This window comes from Indicator indicator, chromosome 18 (genome assembly GCF_027791375.1).
Source record: "Indicator indicator isolate 239-I01 chromosome 18, UM_Iind_1.1, whole genome shotgun sequence".
Classification (NCBI taxonomy): domain Eukaryota; kingdom Metazoa; phylum Chordata; class Aves; order Piciformes; family Indicatoridae; genus Indicator; species Indicator indicator.
Genome location: NC_072027.1, coordinates 10,186,748 through 10,211,352, shown reverse-complemented (window position 1 = coordinate 10,211,352; position 24,605 = coordinate 10,186,748). Strand labels below are relative to the sequence as shown.

The following is a 24,605-nucleotide window of genomic DNA, read 5'->3' as shown; positions in this document are numbered from 1 at the left end:
CAGTAAATAGCAAGTATATTCATATTGAGTAGTATTTATGTGTAAAGAATTCATCTTTTGGTATTTGCAGCTACAGAACAGGTTGAGCTCTGACTTTGTAAATTTGTGTTAGGTCTTCCTCTACAATAACCTTGGGAAGTTGGTATTGTGTCTCAATTACCTTCTGTCTGTAATTTCTGTGCTATGAAAATAGCTTAAAAGAGAATGAATACAAGTGCTTGCTTTTTTGTTTGTTTGGTTGGTTGTGTTTTTTTTCCTGTGGAAGAAATTATTGCCTACACTTATGATCTGGCTTTAGTTTCTGTTGCTTATGACATTGAAAGGAAGAGCCCATAAATATATATGATGTTCCAATTAAGGAAACGTTGTTGGAAGGTGGCTGTTTATTGCCCTCTAAAAGTAACAGTGGTATTGCTGGGTTTTGAGCAATTTCAGTTTGTCAGTATTCCTGGCTTCTGGGTGTTTATGATATTGCCAGTGTTCTGGGTACTGTTTAGAAGCTACATATTTCTTAATACTGCTATGCTTTCAATATTTTGCTCTGGAAATCAAAGGGGTTTTTTCCTTTTATGTTATTTTAGTTTCTTCTAGTATTACTGCTTAATAGACATCATTCTTTTGTGAATTAGATATTAATTATAGCTGGCTCTAATGTTCCAAAGGGAACCAATGGGAAGAAGAAATGGTGATGTGGCTCTACTCCTCTTTACAGAATGGTCTCTGCAGGGAAAGGAATTTCATGCTGCACCTTTTAAAGATGCCATATTGCAGCAAGTATTTTCAGGGTTTCAGATAAACATGTAGGAATAAAACAAATTCTAGTTTTGGATTCTTCATGGTGTTTGGTTTCTCAGTATCCAGTGTTTCAAATCTAGAGATCATCTTTCTTAAACTAAGGTAATTTGAAGAAAAAGAAGGCAGAATACTACTATTTCTTCAGCTGTGGATACACCAGGGATCCCTCTTGCCAGTCCACTTGTGACATGTGTGATCTGTGCTCTGTGCCCAGAAAGTGAGAAGAAGGTGTCCATTTTCTGTCTTCAAACATTGTAACTTTATTCCTCTCTTCAATAGGTTGTACTCTGTCCTGCTCCTTATTTATAAAGACTTGTCTTTTCTCTTTTCTTTGATTAACCTTAGAAGGTTTCTGTTATGCTAGGGAAAGGTAATGATGGTGTATTTAAACGGTCAGCGAGCTTCGTATTATTAGTGTGTGCTTTCTAAACAGATTATGATGAAAGTAACAAAGCATGTGGAAGGAAAGTCATGGGTGTAAAATAAAGTATTATTTGGCTTCAGGCTTCAAAAACAATATACCGTATTAGTGCAAAATGCTTTTATTGATAAAAGGTGTAAATCAAAGAGCAGCATTACTGTTTTGTAACGTACGCTCGTGCTTGGTAGAAGTAGTGGCAGGAAGCATGTCAAACGATGGTGCTTAGAGTATTAAAGTTTTAACAAAATGTCAGAGAAAACTGGAAACTGGTTAATCCACAGAAATCTGTCATAAAGATTGCATTGTAAGGTGGTTTCAGCATGAATTCTAGTGACATATGGGAGCTTAAAATATAATCTAATGATATATCTTTATCGGTGAGATGTTTATGTAACATGATTGCAACAGAGATGTCTTTTCTTGTTAATTTATTAGGATAATGAAAGATGCAGGCTTTTTAGAACAATGCAAAGAACAAGTTTCCCAAAAAACAGTCTTAATGCTGGAAAAAAAAACATTATTTTTCCTCTTTATACATTTATGAAAAGAGAAATGATGCATCTAGTTTGGAGTATCCTGAAGACTGGCAGCCTGCTGCATGGAAATCTGTATTGCTGTTGTCTTCTATTATCATGGGCATTAGCATGTGTAGCCCAGCAATGAGACATGATAGTAATACAACATAAACCATGGAACTGACTTGGAGAAATAGAAGACAAAACTTTGTTCAGAGGAATCTCTAAAGGAAAGAATTTAATATATGAGTAATCAAGTGAAGGTCTTTTCCAGTGGAACTGGAATTCGAAAAGCTTTGTCTCTAATGCTAAAGACAAATCCTAAATTATTTCAAAGAGTTGCAATTTATAAACTAGGGGTTTGATTACTGTGCTGCTTGGTTTTGTAGAAATGCTATTATGTGAAAAACATGTTTGAGGCACAGTGAGTTTCTAGTATTCATATTGATCCTAAGTGTAAACATTTTTCTCTGTTATGGAAGGGTTTTTTAATTCAGGTATTTTTTTGATGAACATATTTTGTAATGTGACAAGCTGTAATGTATCACAAATGCTCCATAAAAGCCTATCTGATTCTGTTAAAATTCACATTTGATGCAGTGAAAATGCTTTCTGGTTTACTTTATGTCAATGGCTGTGCTTAGACTGATTAATCAAACACTGGGTCAGAAAAGCAGAAATCGCTTTATCAGATCTTTTTCTCAAAAGGTAAACTACCTGGCAAATACTGTGACAGAGGACTTTTGCTGCCACAGCAAGGCAGCATGTGCATATGATGGTGAGGAAGCATTTTCCAACAGGCCTCCTGGGTCACAAAGTGTGAAGCATGGCAGAGGGATGGGATGACACGTCCCAGCCACATTGGTGCTCTCTGGGGAGAGCATGTCCCAGCCATTTTACTGCATCGTGCTCTCTAGCACTTGCAAAGTGTCAGTGCCTAAGAGAGAAAGTTTGTCATCAGTTTTACGCTGTTAGGGAGAGGAGTTGGAAGGGCTTGGCACGTCACAAATGATGAGGCACTTTTGCTTCTGGCTACTCTTAAAGCTAAGTGGATGTATTTCAGTCTCTTTTTATAAGTTGGGGGTTGTGTTTTATAATTATTTTCAATACATTACAGGAAGAATGAGTAATTCCTGTCTGATACATCACCATAGAAAAATAGTTCTTTTAAATAAGGATGAAAGTTATTACTGCATATGTATTCAGATCAGGTTTGTTCTGAGTGCATCTGAATGTTGCCTTTCTTTCACATATTCTTTTTTTTTTTTTTTTTTGACTAGTCTGCATCTCAAGATCAGGAATCTGAAGTTAGGGATGCTAAATCTCTCTCTAGCCCAAACTGCACTGATGGTACCTCCAGAATTCTCACTTATGTTATTTTTGTTCTTTTGCAGTGTCATCATTTAACATATATTGTCTTGTGTTTTCTAATGGTAAAACTGGAAATTTCCTCAGATCTTCATTTTCTGTCTGTGGGTATGAAACACATTCCAAACAGCAACTCTGTAATCTGGGCAGTTGACCATAGGTCTTAATGCTTGGCCATGAGTACTTGTCTTTATATAAATAGATTTGAATCCTAAGAGGCTTTAATCATGGTAGTTTATTCAGAATGAGAATGGTTTCAGGTGAGATAAAATCATGCTTTGAAGTACCTCACTTCTTCAGTCATCTTCTTGTAGCACGAGAAAAAAAAAACCCTCTTACATATTGTGTTTATATCTCCAGATTCTATTAGTAGGATGCAATATTAGGAAGAAGCTGCTCATAGTGAGAGAAGTATAAGTGAATATAATGTACCTTCCAACAGAGAATGGTACTATTGTATTTTCAGGTTATCAGCAATAATTGCTATCAGCATTATGCCCTTTACATCTAAATATCTCTTTACAGAAAGCTGTTTTTACAAAGATTTTTGCCTTCTTCCATATTTTCCGATTCAGGCATCTAATGATTTCCCCAGAGAGAGCACACTGGGTACAGATTGGCCTCATTAGAGCCAACCTTGTAATAAGCTAATACTATAGTCTGTGATACATTAATTGTCCAATGATTGTTTCTTGCGTTTCTTACAGATTCCAAGCAGAAATTGATAGCATTAGGCAGTATATAAGAGTATGCTAATCTGATTTGTCTCTCCCTGAAGATTACTAGCTATATGCCATCCCTCCTGCCTGGACACAATTAAGATATTTTATTCTCTACACATTTACGTAAAAAAAAAAAAAAATACTATCAGTATTCACATGCCAATTAAAAAATAAAAATTAAAGAGGAATTCAATATTATTCCTCTATGGATTTTCAAGGGAAGTAAATTATTTCAGGTAATCAAGGGATTTTCAGCAGCAACAAGATTTGAAAAATAGAGCAGGTATCTTGAAATCCAGGGGATTAAGTGCACTTCATCTGATTGCTTTTATGTAACATATGCATGAGTTCTTGATTTGGTCCCCTTTCTCTGTTTCATTGACTGCATACTTTTTCTATCTTTTTTTACTTGCAAAACAGAAATATTTTGAATGTAACTAGTTAAGAGAGTGTAATTTTTAGAAACAGTCATGCCAGCCTCCTTCTATCTGAAATGATTCAATTGGTGCACGTTTTTTGTTGGGTTTTTGGTTTTTGGCTTGTTTGTGGTTTGGTTTGTTTTGGTTTGTTTTTTTGCTGTTAGAGGATGTAGACCTTGACTAAAACTAAACACTTTGAGTACTGAGGGCATTCACACATAAGAATGTGAGTGCAGTGGGGAGAAAAAAATATTGCTTTTGTGTCACAACCAATCTTCAACAAGGACATAGAATTTGATGTCTTTTCTTTTAAAATTGTAGAGTATGAAGTATGAGAATAAATGTTTGTCACAAGAAACAGACGGTCCTTTGTAGAACTTGGAAAAAAAACACCAGAAAAAAAAATCCCCCAAACAGAGACCAGAATAAACCCTGCTGCACATGTTATTAATAGCAGCAGAGCTCAAGGAGACATGAGGATCTGGACTATTTCAACGAGGAACCCTCAGGTCAGAGTTTTCAGCAAAACTTGAGCAACAAGGTCATGCTGGTTTGGATGCTGCAATTACTTTGTCATCTTTTGCAACCAGCCAGGGTTTTCTCATCTGGTTTGGAGGATGGATTTGAGATTTGCTTGTTGGGACTTTGGGTTTTTGTTTGGAGTTTGTTTTTTTTTTATTTTTTCTGTAGTGTAAATCTGACAGCAAAGGTGTAAGAGGTTAGAACAATTCAGGACTAAGGCAGTAGTGGTGAGGTTTTCTGTTTGATGTTGGGTTATGAATTTAAATTATGATATTATTTTATTGCCTAGTTTTTACTGTGTAAAATATCAAATTGATGTAGAATGTTTAGAGTGTATTTTCTTGAGATCACTGATATTTAAATATGATTTCAGAGTGAAGCTAATTTTGATATAGCTGGCATCATCACTGCATGAAAGCCATAGATGTTGTCACAACAGCATGGCATAGAGTACTGATGAGCATAGCTGCACCAAGAATCAACTCAATTTTTTGTTGCTTAAATGTGATAGTTTTGATAAGTGTTTGGTAGACAAAACCAAACTAATGTGTGAGAGCATGTTCCTTGCACAGTTTTCTTTTCTTACAGCTGTTTTGCCCCATTTCAGCTGCAAACCTGTTGTTGTTAAGGGAATTCGTTATTAGGAGGAAGAAGGAAAAATATTATGTGAAAAAAAAATAACATGTTAAAGTGACTTCTCAAATTGCATGTTGATCAAAGCTGTTTAAATGCCAGTGAGATGGATCTTCTTCAATCCTTAGTAACAGCTGATCCAGCTTAGTGGTGGTCATTCCTAGAAAGAAAAAAAAAAAAAACAACTACCACATGTCCTTTTAAATAGTCCTTCTGCAGCTCTTCTCGAGGCCCCTGGAGCTTTCTCCAGGCTGAACAACCCCAATTCTCTCAGCCTGCCTTTGTAGGAGAGGTGCTCCAGTGCTCTGATCATCTTTGTGGCCCTCCTCAGGACTCTCTCCAACAGATCTGTGTCCTTGTGTTGGGGGCTCCAGAGCTGGAGCTGTAATCTTAGTTTTGTTTTAATATCATAGGACTTGTGACCCAGGAGGCTACAGAATGTGAGCAGCATGAAAAGGATAGTGATAGCCATGAGCATAATATAGACTTAAATCTACTGTTTGGGAGATAAGGCAATAATGGATGGTGGAGATTTAAGCCTCTGCTATAATTCTTTATTCATTGTATGTTTTGTCAGACAGATTTGGAGCAAACTTGAATTCAAAATTGCAACTGGCAAAAGAGGGCAACTGCAGCAGACAGATGGAAAATAAGTCTAGAGAGAGCTTTTCAGAATAAGGACTGCCAGTGCTAGATAATTGTCTTTACTCAAAACCTGACAATGCTTCACTCATTCTTCCTCATTGCTTGCCTATTTCAGATGGAGGATATGCTCTCACTGTGACTGATGGAAAGTAAAAAGGTTTCAGGATGGAAGCATTGTCCTAAGGACTATGCTTCATAGATTATACCCCACAGAGCTTTTGAGGTGCCATCTCAGACAGCACCTGCTTTTCAGAAGTTCCTTAATGACCAAACTTTTAGAACTGAAACTCACTTTAAAGTATCTTAAGCTACATTTTAGTCTGTTAAAAATGTTAATTCCTACATATTGCAGAAATTTAAAAGCAGTGCTATGGTGGGCAGAATTACAATACCTGATTTTATAGTTGCAGGTTATATTTGATGCTGGGTGCACACACAGGAATTGAGTAATTTGTTTAATTAACAGCTCACAGCCACTTACAGTGGATAATTAATGTCACTTGCTGACTGAGAACTGACTAGGGTAATCAAATGCCCTAGGCAGGAATAGGATTGGGAAGAAAATCCACAGTGCACAAACAAGTAGCATTCACACAGCATATATCTTGCCCTGGAGAGTTTCTTGCCAGTGTAAAAGTAATTTTACAAAAGCAAATGTGTTTACAAAATAAATTGAATTTGTTAAAGCTGTATATATTTAATAAATCCACTACAGAAAATACAATAATTTCTATTGTTTTGTGAGATAGATTTCCAAAACATTCTTGTTTTCACTCAAGATCTTCTATATCAGCAATCACTTGTGTTACAGTCTAACTAGATGTGTTACTGTAAAGATTTTCCTCTATTATTGCCTGTTCGTTCATGTTCTTTCTCCCTTCTGCAAGCACCTGTTGCATTATATCTACCTTTTATTGCCACCAGGAAAGCAAGTTAAGGAGATCACAGAATGTTAGGGGTCAGAAGGGACCTTCAGAGATCGTCAAGTCCAACCCCCCTACCAAAACAGGATCACCTAGGGCAGGCTGCACAGGAACTCATCTGGGTGGGTTTTGAAAATCTCCAGAGGAGACTCCACAAACTCTCTGGGAAGCCTGTTCCAGTGCTCCATCCCCCTCACCATAAACAAATATCTCCTTTTGTTGAGGTGGAACCTACTGTGTTCCAGCCTGTACCTGTTCCTTGTCCTGTCACTAGGTACCACCAAAAAGAGCCTGGCACCTTCATCTTGACACCTACCCCTCAGATATTTGTACATGTTTACAAGGTCCCCTCTCAGCTTTCTCATGACTAAAAATTATTAGTAATATCATGTTGTAGAGAGTAGGGCAAAGATGTGCCACAGACAAGTTTGTCTGTAGTCCTTCCTACTTGGACAATGTATCTACCTTTTCTAATTAAAATGGCAGACCATAATGCATTTTGCATAAATTTATATAAGGCAAAGCCAGACAGTTTGGCATTTTCAGTATGCTTTTGTTTGCTAGAAGAATAGAAAGCACCTCAAGTTTTCTCAGTACACTGAATAATTATGAAACCTTTCAACAACTGTTCACTGAACTTTCATAGTCAGAATTAATGTGTAGGACTTGGAACATTTCAGTCAGAGCATTAACCACTTCTGCCCCTCCTCATGATACACAGCATGACCATCCCCTTCTATTTCAGCAGCACTATTTTGTGCGGTGAGAACATTTTAGTTAAAACAGCTGGTTATTCAGTACCAGAGGTTTTCCCCTCTCTAGTTAAAACAAAACAAAACAAAACAAAACAAAACAAAACAAAACAAAACAAAACACCAACAAAATGAAAAACAGCTTAGTAATCTGGCAGTGCCATGTTCAACCATACACAGTTGAACTAGCAATGCAATTCCTCTTTAATCTTTTAGAATGTATAGATTTACATTAAAGTTTTAAGTTAAAGCAACTGATTTGGGGAATCAGTAATAAATAGACTGAATTCATACCTTCTCTAATCACAATGTTTTGTTTTCCTTTCAGTAAAAGCCAGTGTAAGAAACACAGAGCATACACCCTCATTTTATGGTGGAAAGTTAGATTTTTCAATACTGAATTAAAAATGCTGACTGAAAATTAAAGTAATGGTGTTTCATATCTCTGTTGTTCAAGACAGCCTCGGGGCAAAGATGAGCTTTTTTTAAGATTCTGTCTTCATTTGCACTCAGAAAGACATTGATAGAATTTCTAAGTGAAGTTTTCAAATCTATTTTTTCTTTCATTATTTATGTAATTATCAAAGCTCAAAGCTTTAATCTTGGTGCTTTATTTGTCCTACACTGCAGCTACATGTGGATTTGTTAACAGTAGGGTTCATTAATGCTGCGTTTCTGACATCTAGTCCTTTCTTTCACCATTAATAGGATAGGATTTTAACTCATAAGTGTGATATAATGAATGGTTTAATCAGTGACTTAATATTTTAAACAGTGACTGGCTGTTAATGCTAACAAAGTTCCCTGTGAATCTAGAGGGAACTAAAAACCAAACCCCCACTACAACAAAACATTAACTGCAGTCATTTAAGACAATAGAATTAAATTTGGATTTCAATTCACAACATTGGCAACTGTGGCAACTTAGACGTTGAAAATATTCTTAGACTTTGCAAGATACTGCTTCTAGAACTGTGAATGAAGGGTGTGTTTCCATGGCTGTTTTGCATACATATCAAAGCAAATACCAACTTTCTCCTAAGCAAGGAAATATATCAATACAACAGAAAGCCAGTTTCATTCATTGATTGTCCTCCCTGCCTGTTTTACCTTGTTTTCTTGCCAAAGGGAACAAGACCTCAGGGTGGTTCACACCCAGTCCTTTACCTATTTGCCACGTGGTGTAGGCACAGGAATTATACCCCAACAGCTCTAGGAAGCATTATAGCTCTTTACAGAGTGTGGGTAAAATATGCCAATAAGTGGAATTTAAACTGTGTGCAGAAGTATGAAAATGGGTGTATTTCAGTATTCCAACAATCTTGCTTGGGTTGGATTAGAATTTTGAAATGACTCAGAGGCTTCTGTAAGCAGTGCCAGTAGCAGGAAGCAGAGCTGCTCTCAGTTTGACGGAAGCAAGAATGTAAATGTGACTAGAGGAGCTGTCTGGCAAATGTAACATAAATTATGACCGAAACCTTTGTTACTACATATTCCTTGTCACTTTACACTTCAGAACAGGTGTTAGCCAGAGTCTCCTGGCAAAATTGTATCTTTGCTAATTAAATTCTGCCCTGCTAAATTCCCCCTGAAATTTTAATTGGATTTTGTATTCCTCACTGTATGCCATAAATTGATGTGTGAGGCTGCTTTGTGCTACTAAATGGCTGCATTTAATTGGTAGGTGATACACTCCTTAGCCCCTAATATAGTGCCTTTATCATTTGTGAAGTGAATTAATGCTGGTAGCTACAATCCATGAAATGTTCATCAGACAAAACTAATTCTTGATTTCCCCCAGTCTTCTCAAGTCATTTTGTTTAGATAAAAACTGCGTTAGAGAATTATCTGAAGGCAATGAACAGGTTGAATTGTAAAGTGTTTCCTTAAAAAAAAAAAAACAAGCACCCCAACTTTATCCATGCTGAGAACTGATATAAAAAGAGAGTACAACACAAAGAGAGATTGCAAAAGGAACTAAGCTAAACAGTGTTTTTGTGAGGCAGATGTATTTTGGAAGTAAGCTACCAAAAACTGATTTTTCTCTATGGTTTAGACCATTCATGTTAGCACTTTTTAACACAGTACGGAGTCATTTACACATATCTTAAATACGTACTTGAACTGGATTTAGGAAATAGAACAATAAACACTTTATAGTCTACCAAAGTACAAGTTAAAGCTGACAGCTTGAAAACAAAATTGTTTCCCTTGGGTTTTTTTCTTAGGATGGTTTTAATTAATTTTCCTTTTCAAGAAGAGCCTCTCTTTGTTGTGATACCTTTTATTTCCCTTTTATAAATTTTATTTGATTCTTGCCTTCCTATAAGTTAAGTGTTAAGATACTTATAGTCTTTCTAAAGTGAAATTATTTTTCTCTTTTTTTTTTCTTTTTTATGATTCAGCTTCTAATGCTGCCTAGTGTTACCACAGTGGTAAAAACAACTGAATACAAGTAGCCAGTGTTAGCCTGACATCCTTTCCAATCACATTCAGAGCTGAAAAGTGTAAACCCTTGTGATGCTATTGACCATCAACACCATCTGAGCATTTGCCAGTGTATTGCTGTCAGTTCTCAGAAAAAAAAACTCCTGCTGCAGTTTCTGAGTTACCAGTGACTCTGAAATACCGACATATGGTAACTGCAGAACACAGATGATGTAAGTGCAACTTCTAATATGTCTGCTCATGATAAAACAGAGCACCCTTAAGAGATTCTTCCGAAAAAGGGCAGTGAAAATTCTTTTTTTCAAACAAGGTATCACTCCTGAATATGCAGTTCAGATATCTAAGGTCCCTTCCAACCTAAGCCATTTCATGATTCTATAAGGGTGTCTAGCAATAGGACAAGGGGAAAAGGTTTTTAAGCTGAGAGAGAGTAGATTTAAATTGGATCTTAGGAAAAAGTTCTTCAGTGCAAGACTCTGGAATAGGTTGGCCAGGGAGGTTGTGGATGACTCCTCCCTGGGGGTGTTCAAGACCAGACTGGATGAAGCCTTGAGCAGCCGAGTCTAGTTACAAGGTAACCCTGCCCATCTCTGAGATCCCTTCCAACCTAAGCTATTCTATGCTGTAAGTCCTCCAGAATTTTGCTATTATTACACAAAACAAATATGATGATTTGGTGATTTCCCGTTTTTCTTTTTTTCCTGATAGTCATTGTTATTTATATAGAATCTTTCTTAATGTACTTGATATTTAAGCTACGTAGAGAAAGTCTGTAGCTAGGCATATGCTTATATGCACAGTTTTATGCATTAGATCATACCCTGCTATTTATAGTTGTTAAACATTTCAAAATCTGGGTAATTAAAAAATAAATAGAGCATATTTTTGCACGTGTTTCCAGAAATAAAATGTCCATTTCTTTTTTCCCCCTGTGTTCTACTGGTTTTTAATGGATTTCTCACTAGTTTGCCAGCAGGCTCTTTACATGGTGGTATTATGTTAATTCTCTATCTTCAACTATTGATGTTACTCCAAATGCACTGATGGTCCTACAGAAAATGTTAACAATCTAATGCAATTAGCCTTATTTAATGATGCGTCAAATAGTCATAATGAACAGGGTCATGAATACATTTGAGTTAGTGAAGAGGGCAACGGTTTGATCAGTGCTGGAAGGCTGCCTCCTATGCATACAATTTCATCCCAAACCAACTGCACAAAAAAACCCCCGAAACTTGAAAAGCAAGTCATGGTTAAATTACTGTCCCCTTAGCCTTTCATATTATGAGGCCCTTCCTCTGCCACTTTGTAAGTGTTGTAGTAATGTTAATTTATCTTATAATTGTACTTCTAACATTGGCAGGTTTTCTTTTTAATCAGTGATCTCCAGCTATATGATCAGTAAGGCTGCAGGGAGAATTTGGGATGTTCCTGAAGAGATGCAGAAGTTGAGCATACATCTTGAAGCTCAGGGGTGCATTCTCTTAAAGACCTACTATACACCATCTTGCTCTTAGGCATCCGGTATTTACCATGCTTGTGACCACAGGAATATGAGTCTGTTGGTTTTTCTGGGTTTGGGGATAACCTACTTCTTTATGGTCACATCCTTTTATGTTTATGGCACTTACTAGAATAGCTTTCATTGTTGTTAATGGCCAGACAATTCCATCTGAATGAAGAGTCTCTCTAGCCTATGTGTTCCTCCTTTCAGACTTTCTAATTTTTTTTTTAAATATATATATTTATTGACAATTTTTAAACCAGCGCTACCTTGTTACAAGTTTCCAGACCTGGATTGTTCTTGGTTTTCTTCAAGGATGAATGTGCCATTTCTTCCCCTTTGATTCTGTGATATTTTTTTGCTTCAATAACTCTTAGTACTTTATAAAGAAAAATTCAGACTCCCTCTGTGTTTCTAGATGAGTGCTTGGAACAGGGAAGGTAATAAAGTATTTCTTAGACATTTAAGAACTGTGCACACAGGTTGGATGTAATTAATGACATTGTGTCTGGGAAAACATTTGGTTTGTGGCCTTTCCACTCATCTGCTCATATTAACAGTTCTATATGTTCCAAGTCAAAGTGGTTGTTAAAAGCCACTTGGGGCAGTTCAGCTCTTCAGTGCTCTCACTTCTAGCTTGTGTCAAAATGATATGATAAAACTCTAATGAGAGAGATCAGTATGTTCAACTCAGTACTTCCCAAGATATATGTCCCATTTGTTCTTTATCTCTTTGAAGACCTTTCATTCTAAGCTTTGGACAAATGCTTACCTTATACAAGAGCAGCAATAAAATATTTCTTAATCAGTACTACAGCATATATGTACTTGGAACACATACCGCAGCAGGAATTCAATTAACATACAAAGTTGGGAGCACCACAGATAGGACAGTGGCTTAATAAATGTGTTGACAAGGTGGCTGTTAGATACCTGAGGCACTGATGTGCTCTGAGCCATGACAGCCTCCTGGAGTCCAAGGATGCTACAGAGCAGGGGGCTAATCCAGTTTTCATGTTTACAGTAACAGAGCACATTGGACTTTGGGGTTTTTGCTTCTACACAGAAGCGATGCATTCCCTGCAAATAGGAGTTTTCTGATTCGTGAATTGCACAGACACACATGCAGGATAACGCTTTCCAAAGGAACAACAGTTGGAAAATAGGAATATAAGCAGATACTGACACACATGTGAAAATAAGCCTTAATTTGTAAGGATATTTTAGGAATATCACTGTGCAAGGAAGAAGGCAGTTTGAATAGGGACCGTACAAACACAGGTGTGGAATACTGTAGGCTCATGTGAAAATATTGTCAAATTGCTTAATTATATTTTTTCTTTGTTTGAAATAGAATTTGAGTCATAATTTCTTCAATAATGAACTTGTGCAGTTCCACCAGAAAAATATAGTGATTATAGAGTACTAATAATGACATTTTCCATTGTTGCATTGTGTATTATATGTTTTTGTATTATTCATGTGTTGTTCTCTTAAGTTTATTTTGAAGGAAGGGTAGTAATTTCAAAGGCAAGAGAGAGGTGCAGTCCACATGGGGCTCTCACTATAGAGATGTAGTGCTTTGACTTTTGTATTTGAGGCTGATTCCCTTTTATGTGTGTTAAAATATTGTACTGGATTCTTTTTAATGAACATTACATGCAGATAATCCTGCTTTTCCAGCCCAAGAGGCACCTTATGTAATACATATTTGCATATTGACACAGTTATGATACTAGAGCTAAAGGAAAACAGAATGAAAGTCAACAGAGTGGGTTAAAATCTGCTTGCAGGGAAAAGTTCCTTCAAGGGTTGACACTACCTTGTCTCAGTCACATCTACTTCAAGAAATAGGCATAGCCTCAGGCAGTGCCTGGAGTTGCTACTCAGAAGAAGAATGAATGTTAGAAAAGTTCTGGACAATTTTGTTAACTTAAAAACTTCTGAAATATGAAATGCAGTGATGAAATCTTCTTGCATGGCACTTGGGAACGTCAGAGCAAACCGGAGAGGAATGCAGGATAGCAGGTAAAAGAGGTATTACCTGCAGAGCAGGATTTAACGTGGCTTACTGGTACATAAAACCCAAAACTTGAAAGTGGACTAAAGCAAACTCTTCTAGTGAGGAAAATGTGAAAGAGGGTTGCCTCTGCCATGGATTTCAGAGAACGTAGCTGCTTAGTAGCATGCTTGGAGCTCTTCAGGCTTAGTGTCTTCTGTGCCAATTAAATGCAGAGACCTGAGGTAGATTTCTTTCTCCTTCTTTGGCCTTGTCTCATCTCCCGTTAAAACACTTCCACTTCCTGCTACCTTGTGCTTACCTATCCACAACCATTAGCATCTTGTTACCTGCCAAATAACTTTTCTTTGTATACCATTTCTATAACCTGGAGGGGTTTGTGTCAAAAGAATGTATTTCCCCCTCTTTCAGCATCCTAGGGGGGTAGTTGGGATACTGCCAACAAACCTGTGCTGTCTTTTCCAATATGTGTCACAAAAGAGTTTCCTACAGAAAAGTCCTCTAAGCGTTGAGGCACACAGCTCCCACTGAAGAATTTTGAGAAGGCAGCAATGTGGTTTGTGATATTAAGCAGGCTATATGAAGGACATCTGGGAATGTTACAGGTCTATTGCAATTTTTAGGAAATATTGATATAGTTCAAACAATATTTGGGTGTATAATTAGCATTCCTATGAACTTCATTCACACAGTACTGTATAAATAGTTCTCCACAGCAAAGGTGCATGTAATTATCCTTGGAAAAAATCTTTTAGAAGGCATAGGACTTATCCAGCTAGGAAACTCTGGCTTTAGAAAGAATGTTTATTATAAATTACATTACTAAAAGAAATTTTGTTTTTGCAGGCTCGGTTAAGTGTCCAAAACCAACCTTAATTCTCCATATGTGAAAACTTGGGGTTTTATTAATGTTCTAATGATGTCAAGCTCTTATCAATAACAGTTTTTTAGTATATTGTTGTTGGACAGTGGATGAGAGCAGTGCTTCTATTCTTTCATAACAAGATTTTTACTTAAAAGTAGAAATATTATAGATACCATGCTGTCCTAAGTACTACAGATAAAGGCAGAATAATATTCCAGAACATTGCTTCATACTCAATTGCAAGCTAACATATATTAATGAATACATATTTTTCTAAATTGAATGAATGCCACAGGCACCAGCCAGCAGGGCTTTCTTCTACAAATTACATTTTTCTCCTTGTGGCCTTGGATTTTTAATACAGTTAGGGAATAATTAAGCAGAGTGGAGTATTAATGCAGTTTTATAAATAATGTTAAGGTTGTCAGATGTTGTTCATTTTTCCTTTTTTTCTTTTTTTTTTTTTAATGTACATCAGCATTCAAAATGTAGACTGATAATGGGTTGCGGACAACATAGATTTGTAAGACTAAATGATTTAGCATGTTAAAAACTGACCATTAAGCCTCATAAAAGGGTGAAAGTTTGACATAGAGTCTTTCAATGAATCCTCCTCTTGGGTAAGAAAATTGGGAGATTTATTTACCTGTTAGTGACCAATATTCAGTATCTAACCCCATCATAATTTCCAGAGCATACGTAATTGCTTTATACACTGATTTTCCTCTGCACAGATTTCATGTTAATGTAGACAAATGAGATAAAAGTGTAGGAATCAGATCAAAACATATAAGGATGATTACAGGTTGCAATGATTAAATTGATGGTTGGGAACAAATGCAAGTATTTGTTTTCCCCACATGATCTTTGTCCTTAATAAAGGATGGGAGGAGACAATAATTTTCCATTTACACCCACTCAGCATGGATCTATGTTTTAGTATAATAAATGTCTGGAAATGTGACCTACTAAAGGGTAGAGACAGTAGCTGATAATAGCTGTTTTCAAACATCAGAAATTGTCTTCAGTTTTATGCAAAATGTTGGGGTTTATGGCATTTCTGTTGATCTTTAAAACTGTGTTTTTGGAAAACAGGTCAGAAATTCAGTATGTTTGCATCAAAGTGCAGAAATTTGTTCCCCCTGCACCCATGGTGGATCTTCATTATGTAAAAAAGATGATAGCATTTTCAGATTGAATCATTACTTATACATATGCCTCATTTAAAAGCACATAAGAGATTTCATATTTGATTATTTGATGAGAATACACATGCAAAATATACTCAACTTTAGCTGTTTTGCATGCATAGAGGTGTTTCCTCAAATCTGCAAGTTAGATACTGCCAAATTATTTTGCTCAGACACACAGAAGCATGGCACAAGAAACTTGCCAAGTGAAGACTAAGCAGAGGCTGAAAGAGGCTGATTAGGTTCAAGATACTGGCAGGTCTTCAAAATTATGTTGGTTGAGGAAGTGTACTGTCAACAGAACAAGATGGCTAAGATAACAGCATAGGACTACAATGGTGGTGTTTATGCCTCAGGTATTTGTGGCTTCCTTCTGTTCATTCAAAACAGGTCTGACCAACTTCTCACAGGTGATATTATGCCTGCCATGCTCAATCAGATTATCCAATTATCCTGAGACATTTAAACAGATAAAAGTGCACCAGATGTATCATACATGTTCTGGAGTATGCTTAGATCATAAACATGGTGCTTGGTCTGCAGAAAACACCAAGCAGGGAAGATGCTGGAGATGAGAAGAAAAAGATGAAGAGCATTCTTGCATACGATTTGTGAGTTCCCACATATCTAGGAAAGATCTGTACTCCAAGCTACACAAAAATTGCCAGCCTATAGAACTAGAGAGATTAACACTGGATAGTGTGGTATCTAGTTGTTGCTGGAGTCACAGAAAGATGTTCTGATGACATGGCACCAGCTTTGGGCTAATTAGGCATTGCTAGCTTCATATCACCAGGCACCACTGTGCTGCATTTGTTCATCTCTGTTATGTGAGGAACACTTAGAATTACAGGATCTCCACAGTGTTGAACCTGGTAAGTTCTATGTCATGCATAGTGTTGGGAGTAACTGAGTTTATGGAAACAAGAAGAAATGATCAAGTAGTAGAATCCAATTTTTGACTGTTATTACACCCATATTTCTTCCTGTATCTTTCTGATCATTGTAATAATGGAAGTTCAATTCTGAAAGAATTTGGCAGCAAAAATACCCCAAAGTACAAGTTATTTTAATTGAAAACTTCAGGAAAATAATCAGCAATGGCATCTAATACATTGTGCCAGGACACCAGTGAGTTGCCAGGCTTACTGAAAGCAAGAATCAGCCTGAAGTGCCTACTTGAAAATTAAACTTGGTTCTGCTAACACCATGAAAAACCTGCTCTGAGCTCTGGAATCAATTCTGTAATTTCACTTGTCCATCAAAGCACCTCTTTTTAATGGCTGTATACTGTCCTACAGTAATTATGGAGTCACATTTCCTTCCCTTCTTTCTTCTCCCCATCCCACTCTCTTCAGTAAGGAACCATTTGTACAGCTTGAAGGTTATTGTTTTTTGAGAATGTTACCAATTTAATCTAAAAATCAATTGAGTTTCACTGTAGTCAGAAAATTGTATGTCCTCTTTTATATCCAAATCCTCCAAGCCTCAGGGTAGAAAGTCTTTGAAGTGAAATGTAAGAAGAATTTTAATGTTTTATGCAGAAAGACCAAATTTTGAGGGGTGAGAAAGAGGAAAGAGAAACAACTATGATGTGCTTTTTCCAGCTTCTCTGATACCAAATGTGTTCAGCAGTGCACAAACTCTGACTTTCCTTCTCTCCTTCGTATCACCCCATTGATTTCAGCAATAGGGGACTTGTATTCTCCTCAGCTTTGAAGATCTCTGCAAATTCAAAGAAACACCTCAAACATTCTTTCTGGCTATGTTATCGAATGAATAAATGGATGATGAAGAACGAAGTGATGCACTGAACCAAGTTTGAATGTTCTGAAGGGTTTTGGAATTTCAAAGTATGCTTTGCATGTTGATTATGGTTTTTATAAGCAATTTTGCTGTTTGTTCTGTGCAAATGCAAAACTGCTGAAGAAATTCTTCATAAAGGAGACAGTGGTGGATCTATGTTTGAAAATAAATAAAATGCATAGATGATGCTTCTAAAGGTGTTCATCATCTCTTATATAAGCAGAACTTAACCATTTATGTAATATTTCTGTATAGTATTCATCTCATGGTACAGGGCTTGTAGGTGTGAAGTTTCTCAATTAGTCTGTGGCCTACATTTGAACAAATTAATATCTTAAGACTAAGGTAAGAATATTTTGTGTACTCTTAACCAAAATAATCTCCTTTGGTCTGGTATCTAGTTCTCTGCTTTTTATTTTGGGAAGCTACTATATTGTAGCTGGGCAAAGAAAATCTAATTAATAACAGCAGAGATAGCAGAAATTTGGTGGTTTAGTACTCAGTCCCTATGTATGAGTTGATAGATTCCTGTATTGTTAATTTTGCGAGTTTTGTCAAAAGCCATGTGTATAATGCAGCTGGTCTTCTCCAGAATATTGTGCTCTTTTCCTTGTAAATGGTTGCTTTATAATAGTATTTAATTCCAGGACATGCTGTAAACTGATTCTCCTGTGTCGTGTGTTGGTGAGCAAAAGACAAATACCTCAAGTGATCAGAAAGATCACACAGTGCCAGCTGTCACTGAGCTTACAGACCTGCTCAGCAAAAAGTGTTGAATTGGCCAAAAATGTGCTTCATGCTATTTCCATGCTGACAATGTCCAGAATTGCTGATAAAAGATTTAATTAGAGGTAAACTTCTTTTGGATAAGCTTTAGCAGATGAGGTTAGGATTACAAAAGTTCTCAACAATATTATTGTCTCTCTGTTAGTGCTGAAGGAGATTTCCTTAGCTAGGATGTGATGCTGAGTGTATGCATGTATTGCCCAGTGATGTGCCAAGCCATGCTCAGGTGGTTTACTGATTGTTCAGAGTAGAGTGAGGTTAATGCATGGCCTCAGAATACTCTCTCTGTTTTAGCCACATTTTCAATGTTCTGCATATTTATGTAACTGTTTTTTTCCACAAATAAACAAATGTCTTTTCTTTGATCTCCAGGTGCTAAGATAGTAATATGGACCACTGGAATTCCTATGCAGTCTACATGCTGTAGATGTCTATGTGTGTCTATATATCAATCTAAAATTGAGCCTAGCTGTCATGTAAAAGAAATGCATTGTGAGGTAGTGAATACTATTGATAAATCTGGAGTTTTTCAGAAAAGTTGGCTTCTATTTTCCCATTGTGTGGAGCTTCTGATAACCATTGTGTGTCTAAGTACTCTCATGCTTAGTCAGTAATGCCACAGCTTTCATTTTTGTTGTTTGTGTCTAAAGGGTCTCCAATTTTTGACTTCTCTGAAGTAGACTGGGAAAAAAAAATAGGCATTTTTTGTAGTTTCTTTATGAAGAGGTTTTTATTTTGTGTTCTACCCATTGTTTGTTTTTCTTCTGCACTATTTCATTATCTGTTTTTTGAAGTATGGGCAATGATAAACTCCCTACCCATGTTGATGGGAGTTGAGAATGCTTTGCTTTTCTCAGTATTGGTGCCATATTACCAGGACAATGAATTGATTTGGTTGACTGCTGATGTGTGAGGCATGACAGAAATAAGAAATTGAACTTCCTGAATGTGAAGTACATCATGTTGCTGATGATATATAAATGATTTAGGAAAAAGCAATCAATCAGATCCTCTGTGCTGGTAGCAGTGCTATGTGCAATTTAATATAGAATAAAACAGTCTTTCAGAAGCCCAGTCAAATAGTGTGCTATACTAAACTCAGGTGCTTGCAAAAATTACTTGTAGCATTTTGGGGTTTAGTATGTTTTGCTTTCTCCATTACTGACATGTGACCTGATAATTTAGAAATACTGAGCTGCAATTCATTAAATCTGTCTTCATTAAATCTGCCTTTTTCTTACTATTTTAAATCGGTTGATCTGTAAAGAATTTTAACTTGTAAGTAGAGCTGTTTTGAGTCCCAATGCCTGCAGATGGAGTTTATTATAGCTACAGGTAATTGGACTTTAATACCTGTAAAACATCCACTAGAGACATGAATAGGCCCATTCTCTCTTCTAGCAGATGTTTTAGAGATACTAGACCTATATCCAATTATCTTTGGGTACTTCAGCAGTACACAATACCATTCATGTGTGGATGACTCTCTCTTTTCTCTCCTTCTCCATGTTATGAAATGACTGGGATAATTTATCCATCTTGGAAAGAGAGAGAAGTACTTTAATGAAAGCTTGAAGAGACTTCCTGAAATTCTTGTTCTTGATACCTAATAACAAGTCTTGTCATTCAGTGTTATAGTCTCAGGTTAACGTTTCCCCAGAACAAGTACCTTAAGCAGCAGGGAGTTCTGCACGGTCTCCCCAGAGAAGCCCAGACCTGTGTATTTTGAACTCATCAATTTGAACTTTTGGATGAAATTTTCCAAGGGAATTCTGCTTTCCTCAAGAAGTAGTTGATGTTTGACTAGTATTGAAGCTGGGAGAATACAGGGAGAGGCTTAACCACAGTTTTGAGGCAGAGAATGCTAGAGCATTTGGCAGTCTGCTGGAAAATAAAACCTGGAGTTCTGCATGAACACTGGTATGATAAGACAGTTCAAGTCAAACCATGTGTAGGCAGTTGTGCAGTACTGACAGGTGTTCTAAAAAAAAAAAAAGAATAACTACTTGGGCTTTTTATAAATGTATTTTCTCTTATGTAAAAAGGTGTGATTTGTTTTGGGGTTTTGCTGTAATGTAGTATAGCATTTGTCAGAAAGAAAAAAAATTGGTTTATTAGTAACATGAAGTTTAATAGTTAAATAACCTCAAAATTAAATAAATTACCTTGATTCACCTGCTAAGTTCAGTAAATGATATTAGATTCTGGAGCTTGCTGTTGGAGGGCACGGTAGATGTGGGATAGAATGTCAGCAAAAGTCAGCGATCTCACAAAGCAAGATAAGAATGAACCCTCACAACAAGGTGTGTAATATTATTCTTTCTAAACTAAGTTGTTTTTTGTTTTTTTTTTCAGAATATATCCTTGCTTTTACATTTCATGATCATCCAGTTTATTCATGTATTTTATTTTAGGATTTATTTTATTTTTGTGTCTGAAATTCTAGAGCGCAACTTGACAAAGATTATGTGGTGGTAGACAAGGAAGCATAAGTAAACTGTCTGGCTCTTTTCTCAGATAGACTCATGACCAGAAACGTAAATGATATCATGACAACCTAATGAATTTCAGGTCTGCAGAATCTGCACATACTCCTCACACTGTGTAACTCTTGGAAAAATTACCAAAAAACTTAATGCACTAAATGAGGGATTTGTCCTTCACAAAAGTACTGAAATAAATGTGTTCCTTTCAAATATCTTACTGAAGCAGGCATGTCTTACCCATGAACACAATGGTTAATGACCTCCATCCATGTACCATTGATCTTCCAGGGAAAATACCTTTTAAAGCAAATGAAGCAGGTCTAGAAGCACTTACCAGTGCAAATGTTTCAGCCCAGAGGCTGAAATTACAGCAAACTCACATCTCATATCCAACCTTGGGATCAGAAGTTACCTTAAGATGAATGTATAGTTGCTGTCTATATATGGGATGTGTGTAGTCATATAATTTGTTTTTAAAAGTTTGCTTTATTAATATTTGAGTATAATATATCTTTGTTTAACAAATTAAATCAAAAGACACTGAGGATTGCCGTTTGAACTTATATTTAGAATTACCTGTGTCTATGTTTATATCTGCTGTGTTTGTGTTAGTAATAGTTTAATTTTAGAAATATTCAAAGTTATTTTCTGAGTTGATTCTCTGGGCTGCTCTCCCTGATTTCAGAAGAGATATGTATCTTAACTGTTCCATTCTGTTTTTATAGATGGCTATACAACAGATGACATTGAATTTTACTGGCGTGGGGGTGATAATGCAGTCACAGGAGTGACAAAGATCGAACTGCCACAGTTCTCCATTGTAGACTACAAGCTTATCACCAAGAATGTTGTTTTCTCTACAGGTTTGTGGAAGGGAAGCTAAAAGGGGAATTCACTGGGAGGACTTTTAGAAATTGGTTAATTCTCAATGTGAAGTTCAGGACCTGTGCAAAAAAATTAGGAACAGGAATAAAGTAGAGCAGTAGTGTAAGTTTTGAAAGGAGCAGTTTTAATTACAGATTTCATAATAAGGCATCACTCATTAACATACGAGAAGGATACAGTAAGCTGTCTTGTTAAGGCTCAGTTAAGTTGCTATTTTCTGTTTTCATAGGAAACTGATTAAGCCACTTAAGACCTCAGCGCTCTAAAGCCAACTGGAAGTAACTCAGCCTTTAGGAAATTCTAGGAACCTTTGTCTTGCTATTTCTAGGCATTCCTTGTGTGGATGTGTTAGACTAAAACATTTCAGTGATATTAAATTGTTAAGAGTGACAGGAGTTGAGTTTGGTTATTGCTATGTGACATGGATATGGATAGAAGGACATTTGGAGGGAGTATAGAAATATTGTGTCCCCCCAAATTCTTCAAAGGCAAGCAGAAACAGAACTTGAATAACGATGTGTAGGCAGCCATTTGCTCAAGTGCTTCATACACCAAAATAGTTCTGGTGTCCAGTTGCATTGCTTGGAAAGAAAGTTACAAAAAGGCTGACATTGAAGCAGGAATACTGCAGCTTGTCAGGAAAGAAGCATTTGTACACGTGGATGCTCTGAAATGTATTTTGGATGTTGATTGTTGAATGTGAAGATTATTAGCAGATACGCACCTAGAGCATCATGCTACCCTTAGAATAAAAGATTGTTTAATCCTAATTCATGCTAGAAATTCTGCAGCTGATTATCCTGGATCTTTCAACTCTGTGTGTACTCTATGTTGCATGAAACCGTAAAGCCAAAATGACAGAAAAATGTTTTCAGGCTTTATACAAGTAAATTATGGCCATACCAAATATTCTCTTTTAGGTGCCTACCCAAGGCTGTCTCTCAGCTTTAAACTTAAGAGAAACATTGGTTACTTCATTCTGCAGACCTACATGCCTTCTATTCTGATCACTATCCTGTCCTGGGTTTCCTTCTGGATTAATTATGATGCTTCAGCTGCAAGAGTTGCTTTAGGTAGGCATTTTTACACATCTCATGCAGTGTGCATTAGCTGAATGGTTTTTCTTGCTTCTGGCTTAGTGGATAGTGCATGATTTTAAAAATAAATCTGTTAGATCTTTTTATGTCTGGCTTGTTAAGCTTCATATTATTTAAATCAGCATTTAAATCATCACAATTTAAATAAAAATTAAAATTATTTCCTGTCTGAATTAGTTAACTGTATAATCATTGTAGCCAGAATTACCCTAATTGTCTCAACATTTTCTGTTGTTGTTGCACTGCTTGTTTTTTTTCTCCAAAGAGAATGTGTTTATTTTGCTTTGCCCAGGGCAGTCCAGAATTCACATTCAGTACTGTGTTATGGACTATAAATTCATTTTCCTTTCAGGTATGAAGAAAGTTTTACTAGGGTTGTATAGGTAACTTCTCCTTACTTTGAGGGCTTTTTTCCTTACTGTGTACCTTACATTCTAAAAGCAAAAACATTCTCCTAATTAATCTCTAGAGTACTCTTAGCATCTCATCACTAATCCCATGTGTGTTTGTTTATACTGTACCCCTCATGAGACGATTCAAGCATGTTACAAAAATAAGTAAGAGTATCTTTTGCCAAATTTTACATAAGTCAGACCAATCCCTGCCAGTGCATCTGTCATACAGATAAAATAAGGAAATCACAATAAAATACACAGCTGAGAATTTGACATTTGAACTTTATAGAATACTGTCTGCAAGTTACCAAGGCCTTTCTGTGTAGCATCATCCCATTACAATCAAGACTGCACACATCCTGAAAATGCTGGAGGAGAGCAAGATAACAGTGGCTCTAGACTGGTAATTTGTAACTGAGGCTCATTAGAGAAGGTTACAGTTTAGCTGGTTCAACACACACTCACAGAATCCAACTACTCTTTGCCTGATTGAACACAGTTTATTGCTGGTGTAATTTTCTTTGCTGTACAAAAAATAAAAGACAAAAATCAGGAATATGGACAGAAGTTGGGAGTGGGTTTTTCTCCACCAAGAAAAAGATATCTAGACTTCTTCAGCTCTAGCATTTGAATATTATAACCTATTATGCTAGAAATTTAAAACTCTATTAATACACCTGTCAATTCTTTTTTCCAGGAATCACAACTGTGCTCACAATGACAACAATTAACACCCATCTTCGAGAGACTCTTCCCAAAATTCCATATGTGAAGGCCATTGACATGTACCTTATGGGATGTTTTGTCTTCGTTTTCATGGCTCTGCTGGAGTATGCATTGGTCAACTACATCTTCTTTGGCAGAGGACCACAGCGTCAAAAGAAAGCAGCAGAGAAAGCTGCCAGTGCCAACAATGAGAAGTTGCGAATGGATGTCAATAAGGTAAATTGAAATGGAGATATATTTTTAGCATTGCCCCAGGAAAGCAGACTTTCACTTCTGCCAGACAGAGCTTTAAAATGTAATTTCTTGTAGAAAATGAGTGGAGTGGGATTATTATGATCTTGTCTTAGCTCTGCAGAGCAGCGTACCTAGCCACCTCACCAATGACTGCTGCCTGTAGCCTGGAGTACTGAATGTTGTTTTTTTCTAAAGCATGCCCTCAGTTAAGCTTTACTGTGAGATGTTTTCTCAGTCAGGATATAGAGTTGAATATGTCTAATCTGTTTCCAAAGGAACAAATCCAAAATGATGGCTATAGCTCATATTCTAGTAAGAGCTGTATGGAACATTGGAAATTAAACCTAAATTTGACCTATTTTCGTAACTATTTCAGATGACCTGGATAAGAAATATTTGCTATGGAAGTGTTTAAAGCTTGAAAAGTTTGTGTATTTTCAGCATGTAA

General features: G+C 36.5%; 1 protein-coding gene across 2 annotated transcripts in view; it reads left to right on the top strand.

Annotated features, from left to right (window-relative positions):
* Positions 1-24,605, top strand: part of GABRB2 (gamma-aminobutyric acid type A receptor subunit beta2) — a 132,370-nt gene that overhangs the window by 91,487 nt on the left and 16,278 nt on the right. For both annotated transcript variants that reach the window (XM_054388896.1, XM_054388895.1), the window contains exons 6-8: positions 21,546-21,683; positions 22,626-22,778; positions 23,895-24,139. In XM_054388896.1, the coding sequence (XP_054244871.1) occupies positions 21,546-21,683; positions 22,626-22,778; positions 23,895-24,139 (536 nt within the window). The remainder of the gene's footprint in view (positions 1-21,545; positions 21,684-22,625; positions 22,779-23,894; positions 24,140-24,605) is intronic.